The sequence below is a fragment of the Electrophorus electricus genome, chromosome 25 (assembly GCF_041902795.1).
Source record: "Electrophorus electricus isolate QZ-2024a chromosome 25, ASM4190279v1, whole genome shotgun sequence".
Lineage (NCBI taxonomy): Eukaryota > Metazoa > Chordata > Actinopteri > Gymnotiformes > Gymnotidae > Electrophorus > Electrophorus electricus.
In genome coordinates, this window is record NC_137521.1 from 11945001 (window position 1) to 11962696 (window position 17696).

Consider the following 17696-nt stretch of genomic DNA (forward strand, 5'->3'; position numbering starts at 1 on the left):
TGGGTAATAATAACAGTAATAATGAATGTGTGAGTGATAATAACAGTAATAATAACAACTGTAATAATGAATATGTGGGTAATAATAATAGTAATAATAACTGTGATAATGAATGTGTGGGTAATAATAACAGTAATAATGACTAATAATGAATGTGAGTGATAATAACAGTAATATACCTGTAATAATGAATATGTGGCTAATAATAACAGTAATAATGAATGTGTGAGTGATAATAACGGTAATAATGAAGGTGTGGGTAATAATAAAAGTAATAATTACAGTAATAATGAATGTGTGGTTAATAAGCACAGTAATAATCACAAATAATGAATGTGTATGTAATAATAACTAATAACAGTAATGATGAGTAATAATGAATACGTGGGCAATAATTACAGTAATAATAACAATACTGATCACCGTAATGACAGTAATTACAACTAATAATTACAGTAATAATCACAGTAATAAGAGTAATAATCACAGTAATAATGATTGTGTGGGTAATAGTAAGAGTAATGATCACAGTAATAATGCATGTGTGGATTATAATAACAGTAAGAATCACAGTAATAATGATTGTGTGGGTAATAGTAAGAGTAAGAATCACAGTAATAATGATTGTGTGGGTAATAGTAAGAGTAAGAATCACACTAATAATGCATGTGTGGATAATAATAACAGTAAGAATCACAGTAATAATGATTGTGTGGGTAATAATAACAGTAAGAATCACAGTAATAATGATTGTGTGGGTAATAGTAAGAGTAATAATCACAGTAATAATGCATGTGTGGATAATAATAACAGTAATAATCACAGTAATAATGCATGTGTGGATAATAATAACAGTAAGAATCACAGTAATAATGATTGTGTGGGTAATAATAACAGTAAGAATCACAGTAATAATAATTGTGTGGGTAAGAATCACTAATAATGCATGTGTGGATAATAATAACAGTAAGAATCACAGTAATAATGATTGTGTGGGTAATAGTAAGAGTAATAATCACAGTAATAATGCATGTGTGGATAATAATAACAGTAATAATCACAGTAATAATGCATGTGTGGATAATAATAACAGTAAGAATCACAGTAATAATGATTGTGTGGGTAATAGTAAGAGTAAGAATCACACTAATAATGCATGTGTGGATAATAATAACAGTAAGAATCACAGTAATAATGATTGTGTGGGTAATAATAACAGTAAGAATCACGGTAATAATGATTGTGTGGGTAATAGTAAGAGTAAGAATCACAGTAATAATGATTGTGTGGGTAATAATAACAGTAAGAATCACAGTAATAATGATTGTGTGGGTAATAGTAAGAGTAAGAATCACAGTAATAATGATCGTGTGGGTAATAATAACAGTAAGAATCACAGTAATAATGATTGTGTGGGTAATAATAACAGTAAGAATCACAGTAATAATGATTGTGTGGGTAAGAGTAAGAATCACAGTAATAATGATTGTGTGGGTAATAATAACAGTAAGAATCACAGTAATAATGATTGTGTGGGTAAGAGTAAGAATCACAGTAATAATGATTGTGTGGGTAATAGTAAGAGTAAGAATCACAGTAATAGTAAGAGTCATAATGAATGTGAGAGTGCAGGAGTAAGACCCTACAGCAGGTGGAGGCAGTGACACTGGTGAGGAACTGATCTGGGAAATGTCATCTATAACCTGCAGGCTCGGAGAGAGCGAGTGACATTATACACACACACATGCGTGTACACATATATACACACATCCACATGCCCATATATGGCAAGGCAAGGCAAGTTTATTTATATATCAACACACACAACAGCAATACAAAGAGCTTCACATAAGAATAGAAAATGCTGATTACAACGCGAGATCCATCACCTCGGGAAGGTCTTTGCCAAGAAATATAGTAAAAACACTGCATGATTTATTAAAGTTGATATGCAAATATTAAGAGCAAAAAAGAATAAAATAGTGATTAAAAGAAAGAAAAGTTTAAAGAAATAAAATAAAAAATTAAGAGAATTTAAAATGAAATTAAAATGCATACGATAAGTAATATAAAAAGAATTAAAGAATACTGTTGCTACTACTACAAGTAATAATAATAATAATAAATAAAGTAATTAATAATAATTAAAAAACCTTTAAATATAAGTAAGTTGCTAAAATGCAGACCACAGTTGAGATGCAGTGCCACAGGAACTGAAATAATAATATCTAACCTGAGACAAATGCCTGGTCAAGCAGGGATGTTTTTAACTTTGATTTAAGAACATCTAGTGTGTTGGAGCTCTTCTAATATACTCTTCCAGCCACTTTTATTTAGGCAGGACTAACGGACTAGTTCCTAATGACCTTAGAGTTCTGCTCATAACTCTGACCATATCAGATAGATACACTGGTCCTACACCATTAAGTGGTTTGTAGACCAGTAATAATACCTTCAAGTCAACTCTGTAATAAACCAGTAGCCAGTGTAAAGACTTCAGAATGGGGGGATGTGACCTTTTCTTTGCTCCTAGTGAGAACTCTAGCAGCTGTTTGGTTGTTTTGTGGCCATTACAGTAATCAACCTGCTAAAGATAAAAGCACAGATGAGTTTCTCTAGGTCTGGTTTACTCGAAGTCTCTGATTTTGTGGATGTTCTTAAAATGATAAAATTGTCTGGGATAAGGGCTAAATAAATTCAAAATTCAAAATTGATTTATATAGCGCTTTTTACAACAGATGTTGTCACAAAGCAGCTTTACAAATGTCCAGGTCCAAGCCCCCAGTGAGCAAGACAACTCAAACATGAGTGTTGTCTGCATAGCTGTGGTATGATAGCCCAGAGTATGATAGCCCAGAGTCTTGTATGATTCGGCCGAGTAGAAGCGTGTATATGTTAAATAGGAGCGGCCCAAGAATTGAACCTTGGGGGACACAGAAATTCACTGGCACGCTTCAGAGACCTTATTTTCTGTTTCAACAAAATAATTGCTGCCTTGCAGGTATGAACTGAACCATTTTAGGACTGTTCCTGAGAGTCCAACTCACTTCTTAAGTAGGTTATGGTCTACGGTATCAAAGGCTGCACTGAGATCAAGCAGTAGTAGAACCGACGGCTTCCCTTGATCTGTGTTCAAACGTATGTCATTAATTACCTTGATTAGAGCAGTCTCAGTACTTTGAGTAGGACGAAATCCTGACTGAAATTTCTCTAGACAGCCATTTGCGGATAGGAAATCAGTAAGTGGCTTGAAATCTATTTTCTGATTTGAGGTCTGTAATTATTAAACACAGTCGCTTTCGCGTTTTTCTTCTTTAATAGGGGTTTCACCAGTACAGTTGTAACGGTGCACAAGGGCAAATCCAAACTCAGAGCCGTAGTCACGATCCAGGATCTCAACACGAGGAGATCCAGTATACCTGATGAAACAGAAAGTAAAACACGAAAACAACGAACAAGCAAACTGAAGGAAACAAGAACAACATAATAATAATAATAATAATAATAATAATAACATAATAATAACAACAACAAACATGGACTAGAACAAAGATCACAGCAGTGCGAAACAAACGATAGAGGCATGGACTCAAAGACCAGAGCGCATATATACATGTGCTAACAAGGATTCAAAGAGGCAAGTGGGACTAATGAGGGGCGCCGAAAACTACGCAACGGAAGCAAAACAAGGAAACACACAGAAAAGAAACAAGGGTGATAGAAAGGGTTGCCAAGGTGACAGGGACGCTAGGGAGGGGCCGTCCGTGACAGCGGTTATTAGTGTGTTAGGAAAAACACCCGAGAAGAGTGAGATGTTTGCTGTCTGAAGTATGTCATCTGCTGCTGAGTGAAACATTTTAAAGGTAGTATGTATGGCATCAAGGCTGCAGTTAGATGATTTAAGGTGCTTCACTGTGTCGATTAAAATGTTGTTGCACTAAATTCATCACGTTTTCATGATGACATGATGGCCCAGTCACAGGCTCATTGGTGCATAGAGACTAATAACACTATAACAATAATAGCTTGTGTGATATTGAGACTTTTCATATTAAAGAAGAATGGAAACTCATTATATCATTTAGTTGATATTAATTCAGGGGGTCAATCATCATTGTACAGTACTGACATCATTTATACTTACATTTTGCACTTTTATCTAAAGCAACTTACATTTATGACTGAGTATAACTTGAGCAATTGAGGGTTAAGGGTCTTGCTCAGGAGCCCAACAGTGGTAACTTGGCAGTGGTGGAGTTTGAACCAACAACCTTCTGATTACAAGTCAAGAACCTCAATCACTGAGCAACCACTTCCCTAATTGAGACATACTCATGTATATCACAAAGACACACACACACACACACACACACACACACACACACACACACACACACACACCTACACACACACACACACACACTCACACACACACACCTACACACACACACACACTCACACACACACACACACTCACACACACACACACACACACACACTCACACACACACACACACACTCACACACACACACACACACTCACACACACACACACACACACCTACACACACACACACACTCACACACACACACACACTCACACACACACACACACACACACACTCACACACACACACCTACACACACACACACACTCACACACACACACACACACACTCACACACACACACACACACACACACTCACACACACACATACGCACGCACACACGCACACACATACACACACACACACACACATACGCACGCACACACGCACACACACACACACACACACACACTCACACACACACACACTCACACGCACACACACTCACACTCACACACACACACACACTCTCACACACACACACACACACACGCACACACACACACACACACACACACACACACACACACACACACACACACGATCACATCAGTGGGGAGAAACGCCTAATAACAGAGATGAGAACAAAACCCACAACAAAACCAATGTGACTCTGTTGCCATAGGAACCCCAGTTGCTAGAATGTAAAACTGAAAGTTACTGTCTTCAAGTCCACTTCAGATGACTGACTCTGCTTGTTAACATCACTTTAACATCACAAAAAAAAAATCACATCACAAAAAAAAAATCATACATTACAATTATAATTACAGTTGACTGTTGCAGCTACACTACAGATACTACAGGTAGTAATAGTTTTCTTCAATAGTTCAATAGTTTAATACTTCAGGCCAAGTAAACAGTAACAATGAATAGCGAGCTAAAAATCTCAACACGCACAAACACACACACCAACATACACACACACAGAGTGCACCACTTGGTTCTGAATTCAGTTTTTCAGTTCATTAATCCATTAACCTTTTTCACTAATGACCTTATGCTTGGTAGCACAGTGTGTCTTATATAAAGGTAGTGTGTGTTAAATAATGATAGTGTGTGTTATATAATAATAGTAAATGTTACAAATGTGTTGTTGACTTGTTGTACATGTGTTGTTGGTTGTTGTGTATGTGTTGTTGACGTGTAGTAAATGTTTATTTGTTAATGTGTTGTTGAAGTGTAGTGAATGAGTTGTTTATTTGTTAAAGTGCTGTTGACAGTGAATGTGGTTGTTTATTTGTTATGTGTTGTTGACATGTACTGTATGTGTTGTTGATGTGGAGTAAATGTATTGTTTATTTGTTAATGTGTTGTTGATGTATAATGTATGTGTTGTTGATGTGCAGTGAATGTGTTTATTTATTGTTGTGTTGTTAACTTGTAGTGAATGATGTTTATTTGTTGTTAATGTGTTGTTGACATGTAGTGTAGTAAATTTGCTGTTTATTTGTTGTTGTGTTGATGATGTATAATGTGTGTGTTGTTGATCTGTAGTGAATTTGTTGTTTATTTGTTGTATTGTTGACGTGTAGTGACCGTGGTGGTCTATTTGTTGTATGTTATTGATGTTTTGTCTCTAATGTTTTCTCGCCCTTCAGTTCCGTGTGTCCACGGCTCCATTCCACCGTGTGGAGTTTGCTGATTTCTGGTTGGCTGATCAGCTGAACTCTCTGGTGTTTGTGTTGATGGATCTGGAGTATCTGGTGTGTTACTACAGCATGGAGCTGCAGTGGGGGGAGGTGGATGGCCTACTGCCCCACACAGAAGGTAACTGATTCACCTCTCTGACCCCGCCCCTAGCATGTAATAACCCCACCCACAGCACATTAATGGCCCACAGCTCTGACCCCGCCCCTAGCATGTAATAACCCCACCCACAGCACATTAATGACCCACAGCTCTGACCCCGCCCCTAGCATGTAATAACCCCACCCACAGCACATTAATGGCCCACAGCTCTGACCCCGCCCCTAGCATGTAATAACCCCACCCACAGCACATTAATGGCCCACAGCTCTGACCCCGCCCCTAGCATGTAATAACCCCACCCACAGCACATTAATGGCCCACAGCTCTGACCCCGCCCCTAGCATGTAATAACCCCACCCACAGCACATTAATGACCCACAGCTCTGACCCCGCCCCTAGCATGTAATAACCCCACCCACAGCACATTAATGACCCACAGCTCTGACCCCGCCCCTAGCATGTAATAACCCCACCCACAGCACATTAATGACCCACAGCTCTGACCCCGCCCACAGTACATAATATCCCCACCCACAGCACATTAATGGCCCACAGCTCTGACCCCGCCCCTAGCATGTAATAACCCCACCCACAGCACATTAATGACCCACAGCTCTGACCCCGCCCCTAGCATGTAATAACCCCACCCACAGCACATTAATGACCCACAGCTCTGACCCCGCCCCTAGCATGTAATAACCCCACCCACAGCACATTAATGGCCCACAGCTCTGACCCCGCCCCTAGCATGTAATAACCCCACCCACAGCACATTAATGACCCACAGCTCTGACCCCGCCCCTAGCATGTAATAACCCCACCCACAGCACATTAATGGCCCACAGCTCTGACCCCGCCCCTAGCATGTAATAACCCCACCCACAGCACATTAATGACCCACAGCTCTGACCCCGCCCACAGTACATAATATCCCCACCCACAGCACATTAATGACCCACAGCTCTGACCCCGCCCACAGTACATAATAACCCCACCCACAGCACATTAATGACCCACAGCTCTGACCCCGCCCCTAGCATGTAATAACCCCACCCACAGCACATTAATGACCCACAGCTCTGACCCCGCCCACAGTACATAATAACCCCACCCACAGCACATTAATGACCCACAGCTCTGACCCCGCCCACAGTACATAATATCCCCACCCACAGCACATTAATGACCCACAGCTCTGACCCCGCCCCTAGCATGTAATAACCCCACCCACAGCACATTAATGACCCACAGCTCTGACCCCGCCCACAGTACATAATAACCCCACCCACAGCACATTAATGGCCCACAGCTCTGACCCCGCCCACAGTACATAATATCCCCACCCACATAATGCATATTACTGACACTAACCTTGCCCACAGCACATTACCAGTTCTAACCTCTAAATCTTCTTTCTCAATCTTCCACACACACCTTCTCTCTCTCTGTCTCTCTCTCTCACACTCACACACACACACACACACACACACCTAAATCACCATAATAAATGTGGATGTCATGTGGAATGTGGATATTACATGTGGACAATAAATGTGGATGTTATTTAAATACACTTTTTTAAAAGCATAGTTGGCTGAGCAGCCTAACATACAAACTGACGAGGCGGGTTGTGCTGGTCGGGTCCAGACTGACGAGGCAGGTTGTGCTAGTCGGGTCCAGACTGACGAGGCAGGTTGTGCTGGTCGGGTCCAGACTGACAATGGGATTTGTGCTACAGGTGATGGGAAGTGCCAAAGCTACTCCTATGGGCTGCGTGCCATCATCCACTGTCTGCCTGCCTGGTTCCGATTCATCCAGTGTCTGAGACGTTACCGTGACACCAAGAGAGCGTTCCCACACCTGGTGAATGCTGGGAAATATTCCACCACCTTCTTTGTGGTAGCGTTCGCAGCCCTCTACAGTACACACAAAAGTAAGAAACACTCACATCTACCAACACACACTGGTGTACTAACACACCTCACTCATGTCTACCAAACACCTCACACTGGTGTACCAGCACACCTCACACAGGTCTCACACACCTTATACTAGTCTAAAAATCATTTCAGACAGTGAATCCCTGTTTTGTTAGTGATGTTGAAGGCAGAGCAGATCTTTTAACAGCAGTGAGGGAAAAGTGACCCAAGTAGCATCTGATAACCTGCAGGTGAAAGGGACAGACATCCTGTCATACTCTTCATCCTTCTGCTTGTTTCTCTCCCCTGTCTATCTCTCTATCTGTGTCTCTCTTTTCTGTCTCTCCATTTTTCCTGTCTTTTTCCTTCTCCTCTCTTTCTCTCTCCCTTCAGTAGTTCACTCTTTTAACTCATGTTGCCTCACAAATGGAACTTCAGAGAATATCGATCGTTTCAGAATACTCACTAATCTGCTTGATCCAATTTATTATTTATATGCTTAGTGCTGGCTGGTCATTTATTTATTTCCTTTAAATGTCAACATTTTAAATTTAAGCTATTGCTAAATGTTATTCATCTAATCTTTATATATATATAATATATCAATCATTCCTGCTGCAGTGTGAGTGATATTTTATGCATTGTGTTACTGTCCGTGTAGAGGTAAAATACAGGACACCCTAAATTACATATAGTGCAGTTAGATATAGTGGAATGATGGAGAGAGAAAGAGCTCATTGGTTTGGACAGGAAGCATAATATCACTAAACCCATGCACACTCCTCTTTTACTGAACCCCATCTGTATTTAGAGTGACCTTTTGTGGAGGTAGTAAGGAAATGCTTTGTTTCAGAGATGAGTAACCCTATAACCCTAAGACTAACGCTAATGCTAACTCTAACCCTAACAATAATGCTAATGTTAACACTAACACTAATGTGAATGCTAATACTAACACTATCGCTGTTAATACTAACACTAATGCTAACACTAACGTGAATGCTAATACTAACACTATCGCTGTTAACACTAACACTAATGCTAACACTAATGTGAATGCTAATACTAACACTATCGCTGTTAACACTAATGCTAATGCTAACAGTAATTTTCACCCTTACCTTACTAATTAACATACATACACACTCCAACACTGTCCACGTTTCCCCCTGTACCCCTGGGGTCTTGCTCCATAGACAGAGAGGAGGGACTGTGAGGTTTGAGCACAGTAAGGTGCCCTCAGAAGACACGAGTGTCTCCTGTTACACGAGAGTGTCCCCTGATACACGAGAGTCTCTCCTGATACTCGAGTGTCTCCTGATACTCGAGTGTCTCCTGATACACGAGAGTCTCTCCTGATACACTAGTGTCCCCTGTTACATGAGTGTCTCCTGATACACGAGAGTCTCTCCTGATACACGGGTGTCTCCTGATACACGAGTGTCTCCTGATACACGAGTGTCCCCTGATACACGAGAGTCTCTCCTGATACACGGGTGTCTCTCCTGATACACTAGTGTCCCCTGTTACATGAGTGTCTCCTGATACACGAGAGTCTCTCCTGATACACGGGTGTCTCTCCTGATACACTAGTGTCCCCTGTTACATGAGTGTCTCCTGCTACATGAGTGTCTCCTGATACACGAATGTCTCCTGATATACAAGAGTCTCCTGATACACTAGTTTCTCCTATTTGCAGGTAGTGTATCTACTTCTAACAGCCTGTTCATGATAAAAACAAGTATTCTGACATAGTGATTAGCTGTATAATTCTTTATATAGTTATTTAATATCAGTTTATACATGGAAACTAAACCCACACCCAACATTTAAGTGAAAGTAACTGTAGTAGCTGTGTTTAAAAAGGAGAGATAGGATTAGTGTTCAGATAAACAGGAGGGTTAGGGTTAGGGCCCAGATAAACAGGAGAGTTTGGGTTAGGGCCCAGATAAACAGGAGGGTTTGGGTTAGGGCCCAGATAAACAGGAGGGTTAGGGTTAGGGCACAGATAAACAGGAGAGTTTGGGTTAGGGCCCAGATAAACAGGAGGGTTAGGGTTAGGGCTCAGACAAACAGGAAGGTTAGGGTTAGGGCCCAGATAAACAGGAGAGTTTGGGTTATGGCCCAGATAAACAGGAGGGTTAGGGTTAGGGCCCAGATAAACAGGAGAGTTTGGGTTAGTGCCCAGATAAACAGGAGGGTTAGGGTTAGGGTGCAGATAAACAGGAGGGTTAGGGTTAGGGCCCAGATAAACAGGAGGGTTAGGGTTAGGGTTAGGGTGCAGATAAACAGGAGGGTTAGGGTTAGGGCCCAGATAAACAGGAGGGTTAGGGTTAGGGCCCAGATAAACAGGAGGGTTAGGGTTAGGGCACAGATAAACAGGAGAGTTTGGGTTAGGGCCCAGATAAGCAGGAGGGTTAGGGCCCAGATAAACAGAAGGGTTAGGGTTAGGGCCCAGATAAACAGGAGGGTTTGGGTTAGGGCCCAGATAAACAGGAGAGTTTGGGTTAGGGCCCAGATAAACAGGAGGGTTAGGGTTAGGGCCCAGATAAACAGGAGAGTTTGGGTTAGGGCCCAGATAAACAGGAGGGTTAGGGTTAGGGTTAGGGTGCAGATAAACAGGAGGGTTAGGGTTAGGGCCCAGATAAACAGGAGGGTTAGGGTTAGGGCCCAGATAAACAGGAGGGTTAGGGTTAGGGCCCAGATAAACAGGAGGGTTAGGGTTAGGGTTAGGGTGCAGATAAACAGGAGGGTTAGGGTTAGGGCCCAGATAAACAGGAGGGTTAGGGTTAGGGTTAGGGTGCAGATAAACAGGAGGGTTAGGGTTAGGGCCCAGATAAACAGGAGGGTTAGGGTTAGGGCCCAGATAAACAGGAGGGTTAGGGTTAGGGCACAGATAAACAGGAGAGTTTGGGTTAGGGCCCAGATAAACAGGAGGGTTAGGGCCCAGATAAACAGAAGGGTTAGGGTTAGGGCCCAGATAAACAGGAGGGTTTGGGTTAGGGCCCAGATAAACAGGAGAGTTTGGGTTAGGGCCCGGGCCCAGATAAACAGGAGAGTTTGGGTTAGGGCCCAGATAAACAGGAGAGTTTGGGTTAGGGCCCAGATAAACAGGAGGGTTAGGGTTAGGGCACAGATAAACAGGAGAGTTTGGGTTAGGGCCCAGATAAACAGGAGGGTTAGGGTTAGGGCCCAGACAAACAGGAAGGTTAGGGTTAGGGCCCAGATAAACAGGAGAGTTTGGGTTAGGGCCCAGATAAACAGGAGGGTTAGGGTTAGGGCCCAGATAAACAGGAGGGTTAGGGTTAGGGTTAGGGTGCAGATAAACAGGAGGGTTAGGGTTAGGGCCCAGATCAGCAGGAGAGTTTGGGTTAGGGCCCAGATAAACAGGAGGGTTGGGTTAGGGCCCAGATAAACAGGAGGGTTAAGGTTAGGGCCCAGATAAACAGGAGGGTTAAGGTTAGGGCCCAGATAAACAGGAGGGTTTGGGTTAAGGCCCAGATAAACAGGAGGGTTAGGGTTAGGGCACAGATAAACAGGAGAGTTTGGGTTAGGGCCCAGATAAACAGGAGGGTTAGGGTTAGGGCCCAGACAAACAGGAAGGTTAGGGTTAGGGCCCAGATAAACAGGAGAGTTTGGGTTAGGGCCCAGATAAACAGGAGGGTTAGGGTTAGGGCCCAGATAAACAGGAGGGTTAGGGTTAGGGTTAGGGTGCAGATAAACAGGAGGGTTAGGGTTAGGGCCCAGATCAGCAGGAGAGTTTGGGTTAGGGCCCAGATAAACAGGAGGGTTGGGTTAGGGCCCAGATAAACAGGAGGGTTTGGGTTAAGGCCCAGATAAACAGGAAGGTTTGGGTTAGGGCCCAGATAAACAGGAGGGTTAAGGTTAGGGCCCAGATAAACAGGAGGGTTTGGGTTAGGGCCCAGATAAACAGGAGGGTTAGGGTTAGGGCCCAGATAAACAGGAGGGTTTGGGTTAGGGCCCAGATAAACAGGAGGGTTAAGGTTAGGGCCCAGATAAACAGGAGGGTTTGGGTTAAGGCCCAGATAAACAGGAGGGTTTGGGTTAGGGCCCAGATAAACAGGAGGGTTAAGGTTAGGGCCCAGATAAACAGGAGGGTTTGGGTTAGGGCCCAGATAAACAGGAGGGTTAGGGTTAGGGCCCAGATAAACAGGAGGGTTTGGGTTAGGGCCCAGATAAACAGGAGGGTTAGGGTTAGGGCACAGATAAACAGGAGGGTTAGGGTTAGGGCCCAGATAAAAGGGGAGATGATGTAGCTGGAGCTGTTGTTGCCAGCCTGCAGGGAGTTGGTGTGTGATGATTCTCCAGACTGGACCAGTGTGAGCTCAGGGGAGATTTAGCGCTCATAGATGTAGTGCCACCTGACCTGGTCATTTCACACACCTGACCAGTGTGACGGGGCACCAAGCCTGCATCTCCTCACCTCACCTCCGGTGTTCCACATGCTCGGATGTCCCATGCTCATTCATCATTAGGTTTCCTCCACAGCGAGCACTTTTACGGGTGTCAGGTTCTGCTCACCCTGATTAACCTCTGCTGAGTATTGATTCCCTCCATCCCGCGGACCACACTAGCATCCTGATCTCCTATAGTTTCCTGGTGGAACTGAGTAGGATTGTCTCCATAGCGGATGTCTGCAGCATTAATACAGGCTAAGGGACTGTGTGTGTGTGTGTGTGTGTGTGTGTGTGTGGTCAGCCTGCTCTGAGATCTGTTCTGTCTCAGGCATCAGTAAATCACATTACACTGGCATATTATTGTGGTGCAGGGCGTGACCCAAATCAAGGTAAAATGGTGCTGAGTGATCAATCTTAAAGAGAAGATTCAACGTGCAGTTATAAATGTCATAAATGTCTCACAGTAAAAGCCTTTTCCGCAAGCACAGTGTTTCCCACACCAGCACCACAAACAGAGGAGGAGCAGCAGAGAATACCTGTGTTAATGCCTCTGTTAATGCTTGTGCTAAAGCCTGTGCTAATGACTGTGTTAATGCCTGTGCTATTGACTGTGATAATGCCCGTGTTAATGACCATGTTAATGTATGTGATAATGCCTGTATCAATACCTGTGTTAATGCCTGTGTTAATGCTTGTGCTGATGCCTGTGTTAATGCCTGTGATAATGCTTATTCTAATGCCTGTGTTAATACCTGTGATAATGCTTTGTTGTCCTTATTAACATCCAGCTACAGCAATGCAGCTACTCCTTTTAAAAGCAGAACTGTTCTTTATTGAAAGCCAATGTAATCTGATATATAAGAATTGCAGAGACAGTGTGATGTTGTAGTGTGAGCAGCATGGAGTCATGGTTGGTGTTGGGTTATTATCCCACCTGTAGTGCCAGATCTGTGTGTGTGTGTGTGTGTGTGTGTGTGTGTGTGTGTGTGTGTGTGTGTGAGATACACATATCTGGTTTTGGGTTATTACCCCACCTGTAGTGCCCGCTTTGTGTATGTGGGACTCAGGGCTACAGTGCAGCTGTGTGTGTGGCAGAAAACAGCACACAAATGAATATGACATACACACACACATACACATATACATACATACATACACACACAAATACATGCATACATACATACATACACACACATACACATACACACATACATACATACACACACAAATACATGCATGCATACATACATACATACATACAAACACACATACATACATACATACACACACATACATACATACATACACACATACATACATACACAAATACACATACATACACACACATACATACATACAAACACATACATACACTTACATACATACATACACACACTCACACACACACAAATATACACATACATACACACACACACACACACATACATACACACACATACATACATACATATACACATACATACATGCACATACACACATATGCATACATGCATACACAAATACATACATACATACATGCATACATACACATACACATACATAGATACATACATACATAAAAGCATGCTTATATAACCCATGCACACATAGCACATGCATACAGTACATAGAACAAGTGTACGCAAGCTTACATGCATTTGTAGAAAATATATATAGCGCCTATGTCCAGTGTGCAGATGTCCCGTGTCCAGGCCTGTGTCCAGTGTGCAGATGTCCCGTGTCCAGGCCTGTGTCCAGTGTGCAGATGTCCCGTGTCCAGGCCTGTGTCCAGTGTGCAGATGTCTAGTGTCCAGGCCTGTGTCCAGTGTGTAGATATCTAGTGTCCAGGCCTGTGTCCAGTGCTGTTATTCTGTAGCTTTGCATGTGTACTATATAATATAAAATGCTGAACTTTGTCCAGGTGTGTCACAGATGATAAATAGTCGCCCTCTAGTGGATGCAGCAGGAAAATATCAGTTATATTAATACCATTTAAATGAGCAATGAGTCATTTTCCCAATGATTTTTCTTCACATTATTAAACACCTATTACACTGACACCTAGTGGCGGGCGCATAAACTGCTTCATTTCAGAACTACAAACCAATTTTATTTTTCTTCTTTCGTGAGCTAAACCTAAGACAAAAATGTAAAAATAATAATCTCTTTCATGATCATGGATCAGATTTTCTTAGTCAGGCAAACCCACTGCCTCCCAATAATGTACTTGTGATGAAACTTTCTGAACACAGGTGCAATGTCTAGGCATTCAAATGTATACAGGAGTTCTTAAAGATTTTAAATCTCTCTCTCTCTCTGTTTGTCTCTCTCTCTCTCTCTCTCTCTGACTCTCTCTCTCTCTCTCTCTGTCTATCTCTCTCTCTCTCTCTCTCTGACTGTCTCTCTCTCTCTCTCTCTCTCTCTCTCTCTCTCTCTCTCTCTCTCTCTCTCACAGAACAGAACTATGTTGATGCAGAGGCGTTCTTCATCTTGCTGGTCATCTTCTCCACTATCAATTCTCTCTACACTCTGATCTGGGATCTGAAGATGGACTGGGGCTTGTTTGACCGTAATGCCGGGGAACACACCTTCCTCCGCGAGGAGATTGTCTACCCACAGAAAGTAAGACACCCCCCACTGAGCTTACAGGCCTACACTAGTCCCTCGCTCAAGCAGAAGTAGCCATACTCTGGTAAAAATAGTAATATTATATTACTAATCCCAATAAAAAGTTGAAGTGTGGGGTCTGTTTTAAACTATAGAAGTACACGATCTCAGACATGTGTATGTGACTGTGGCAGCACAGAGGGAGTGTGAGGCGATGCTGAAATAAAGTGATCCTTATTCTCCACCCCTAAACGGCTGCGAAACAAAACGGGCGTTGAGCTCCAAGGCCAGCCAATGGGCAGCACTCACAGCGGGAACCTGTGGGCTTAAATAATGAGAGAAGGGAACGAGGAACAGGTGCATCAGGTTAGTAGGCGGGTGGTGTCCCTCCTGCTGGGTGTACGGCCTACCGGGACAGCGTAATGTAAAAGTACTTTAAAAGTCTCTAAATACATTTCCGAGTGATTTGAGCATTCGTTACATGATATAGTGCATAAATAAAGCTTTATACTAGAACTGTAATCATACAAATGACAAGAGTTTGAATTGTTTTATTGTACAGCAAAAAGATGATGTGTAACCAGAGCAACAACTGAATTAATTAACTGAAGCGTGTTGTCACGTCGGCCAAATCCCAAGCACACTAAAACACCCAACATGCTGTTTGTCACCCGGCTAACAACTCAACCAGTCATACACATTCCTTCAGAAACTCATCAGCGGAACGTTGACATCACCTGTTTCTCTAAATTCGACTGTATTTAAACCTGCCTAGAGCTTCCCAGTATTGTGAAATATTGCCACTAGTATCTACTGCGCATACCGAGTGTTCTTCCCTTGATTTCTCTCCTGTGTATCGTTTTTGTTTCTGATTTTTGCCTGCCCCTTTTTGGAATAGTTTGCCTGGTTTGCTCTCTGGTTTTTTGACTCGGACTGTTTACCTTAATGACTTAGATTACCCCTGTCTTTGATTTCCTGGTTTTGACCCTGGCTTGTTCACCCACCACAATCTTGGAATACAATAAATCCATCGCTCTACATCCGCGAGTGTCTGACCTTGCTTGGCTCGTCACACGTGGATGTACTGGACTAGAAAGTTACATTCTAATAAAAAACAATGAATTTCATGTTCAGTTATAAAGAACCACAACATTTCTAAAAAACTTATTTCTGGGTTCACATCCATTTGGATTTGGATTGGCTAACAGTTTGGCACTTGAAAAGGTGCCTGAACAGAACTTGGCTGATCTCTTATTTATTTATTTATTTAAAATAATAAAGAAAATTTAGAGTAACAATCTTGGTTTTAGAAAGTACAGATTTTTCAAATGAAATCATGAAATGTAGTGAATAGTAGTAAAAGAACCTCTGCAGGAACATGCACACACACTCACCCCACAGAAACATACACACACACAGACACACTCATCCCACAGAAACAACCACACACACACTCACCCCACAGAAACATCCACACACACTCTCACTACACAGAAGCATCCACACACACAGACACACTCACCCCACAGAAACAACCACACAGATACACTCACCCCATAGAAACATTCACACAGACACACACATCCTACAGAAACAGCCACACAGACACACACATCCTAGGAGTGTATCACACAGACACACTCCTGCCCCAGAAATACTATTACACAAACACACACATCCCTATAAACACTACCACACAGACACACACACTTACAAACACTACCACACAGTCCCCATGAAAACACACAACCCACAGACCACACAGATACACTCACCCCACAGAAACCCTTATCACACATATACACTTGCCCAACAAAATCACTATAAATAAAGTCACCTTAAGCATTGACTTAAGTCAGTATCAGATTGTCAATTGTGAATGTTAATAATAACAGCAGTAATAATAATGTAGTGCTGTAATTTCCTTTCTGCTATGCAGGCTTATTACTACTGCGCTATAGTGGAGGACGTGATTTTGCGTTTCGCCTGGACCCTGCAAATCGCCTTGACAACCATGACAGATATTCATGATGTGGCTGACATCCTGACCACAATACTGGCACCACTGGAGGTCTTCAGGTACATATCATCCTACGTGCACCGCACACACACTACACACGCATCGCACACGCACTACACACCGCATACACACATCACACATGAATCGCCTATGCATTGCACATGCATCCCACATGCATCCCACACACATAGCACACGCATTGCACACGTCACACACATCACACATGCATTGCATACACATCACACATTAATTGCACACGAATCCCACACACATAGTGCACGCATATCACACACGTCTCTCACACACATCACACATGAATCGTACATGCATTGTACATGCATTGCACACATATCACTCACAAATCGTACATGCATCACAAACACATAGCTCATGCTTAGCACACACATCACACAAACACATGTAAAGCAAGCCGTGATCCTCACAAAAGATAAAGAAACAAAATTCATAAATTAGGGCTTTCTGTTGTATGTTTCATGGTGTCAGAAGTGACCTGTCAGAAAAAAACTGTCAGAATGGAAAAGGTTTCTTCACATAGGAGGTGTAACAACTGCTATATCGGCCTCTGTAACA

General features: G+C 42.5%; 1 protein-coding gene across 1 annotated transcript in view; it reads left to right on the forward strand.

Moving 5' to 3' along the window:
* xpr1a (xenotropic and polytropic retrovirus receptor 1a) overlaps positions 1 to 17696 on the forward strand; it is an 82207-nt gene that overhangs the window by 58736 nt on the left and 5775 nt on the right. The window contains exons 10-13 of the mRNA XM_035522193.2: positions 5991 to 6159; positions 7880 to 8074; positions 14934 to 15100; positions 17025 to 17164. Coding sequence (XP_035378086.1) covers positions 5991 to 6159; positions 7880 to 8074; positions 14934 to 15100; positions 17025 to 17164 — 671 coding nt within the window. The remainder of the gene's footprint in view (positions 1 to 5990; positions 6160 to 7879; positions 8075 to 14933; positions 15101 to 17024; positions 17165 to 17696) is intronic.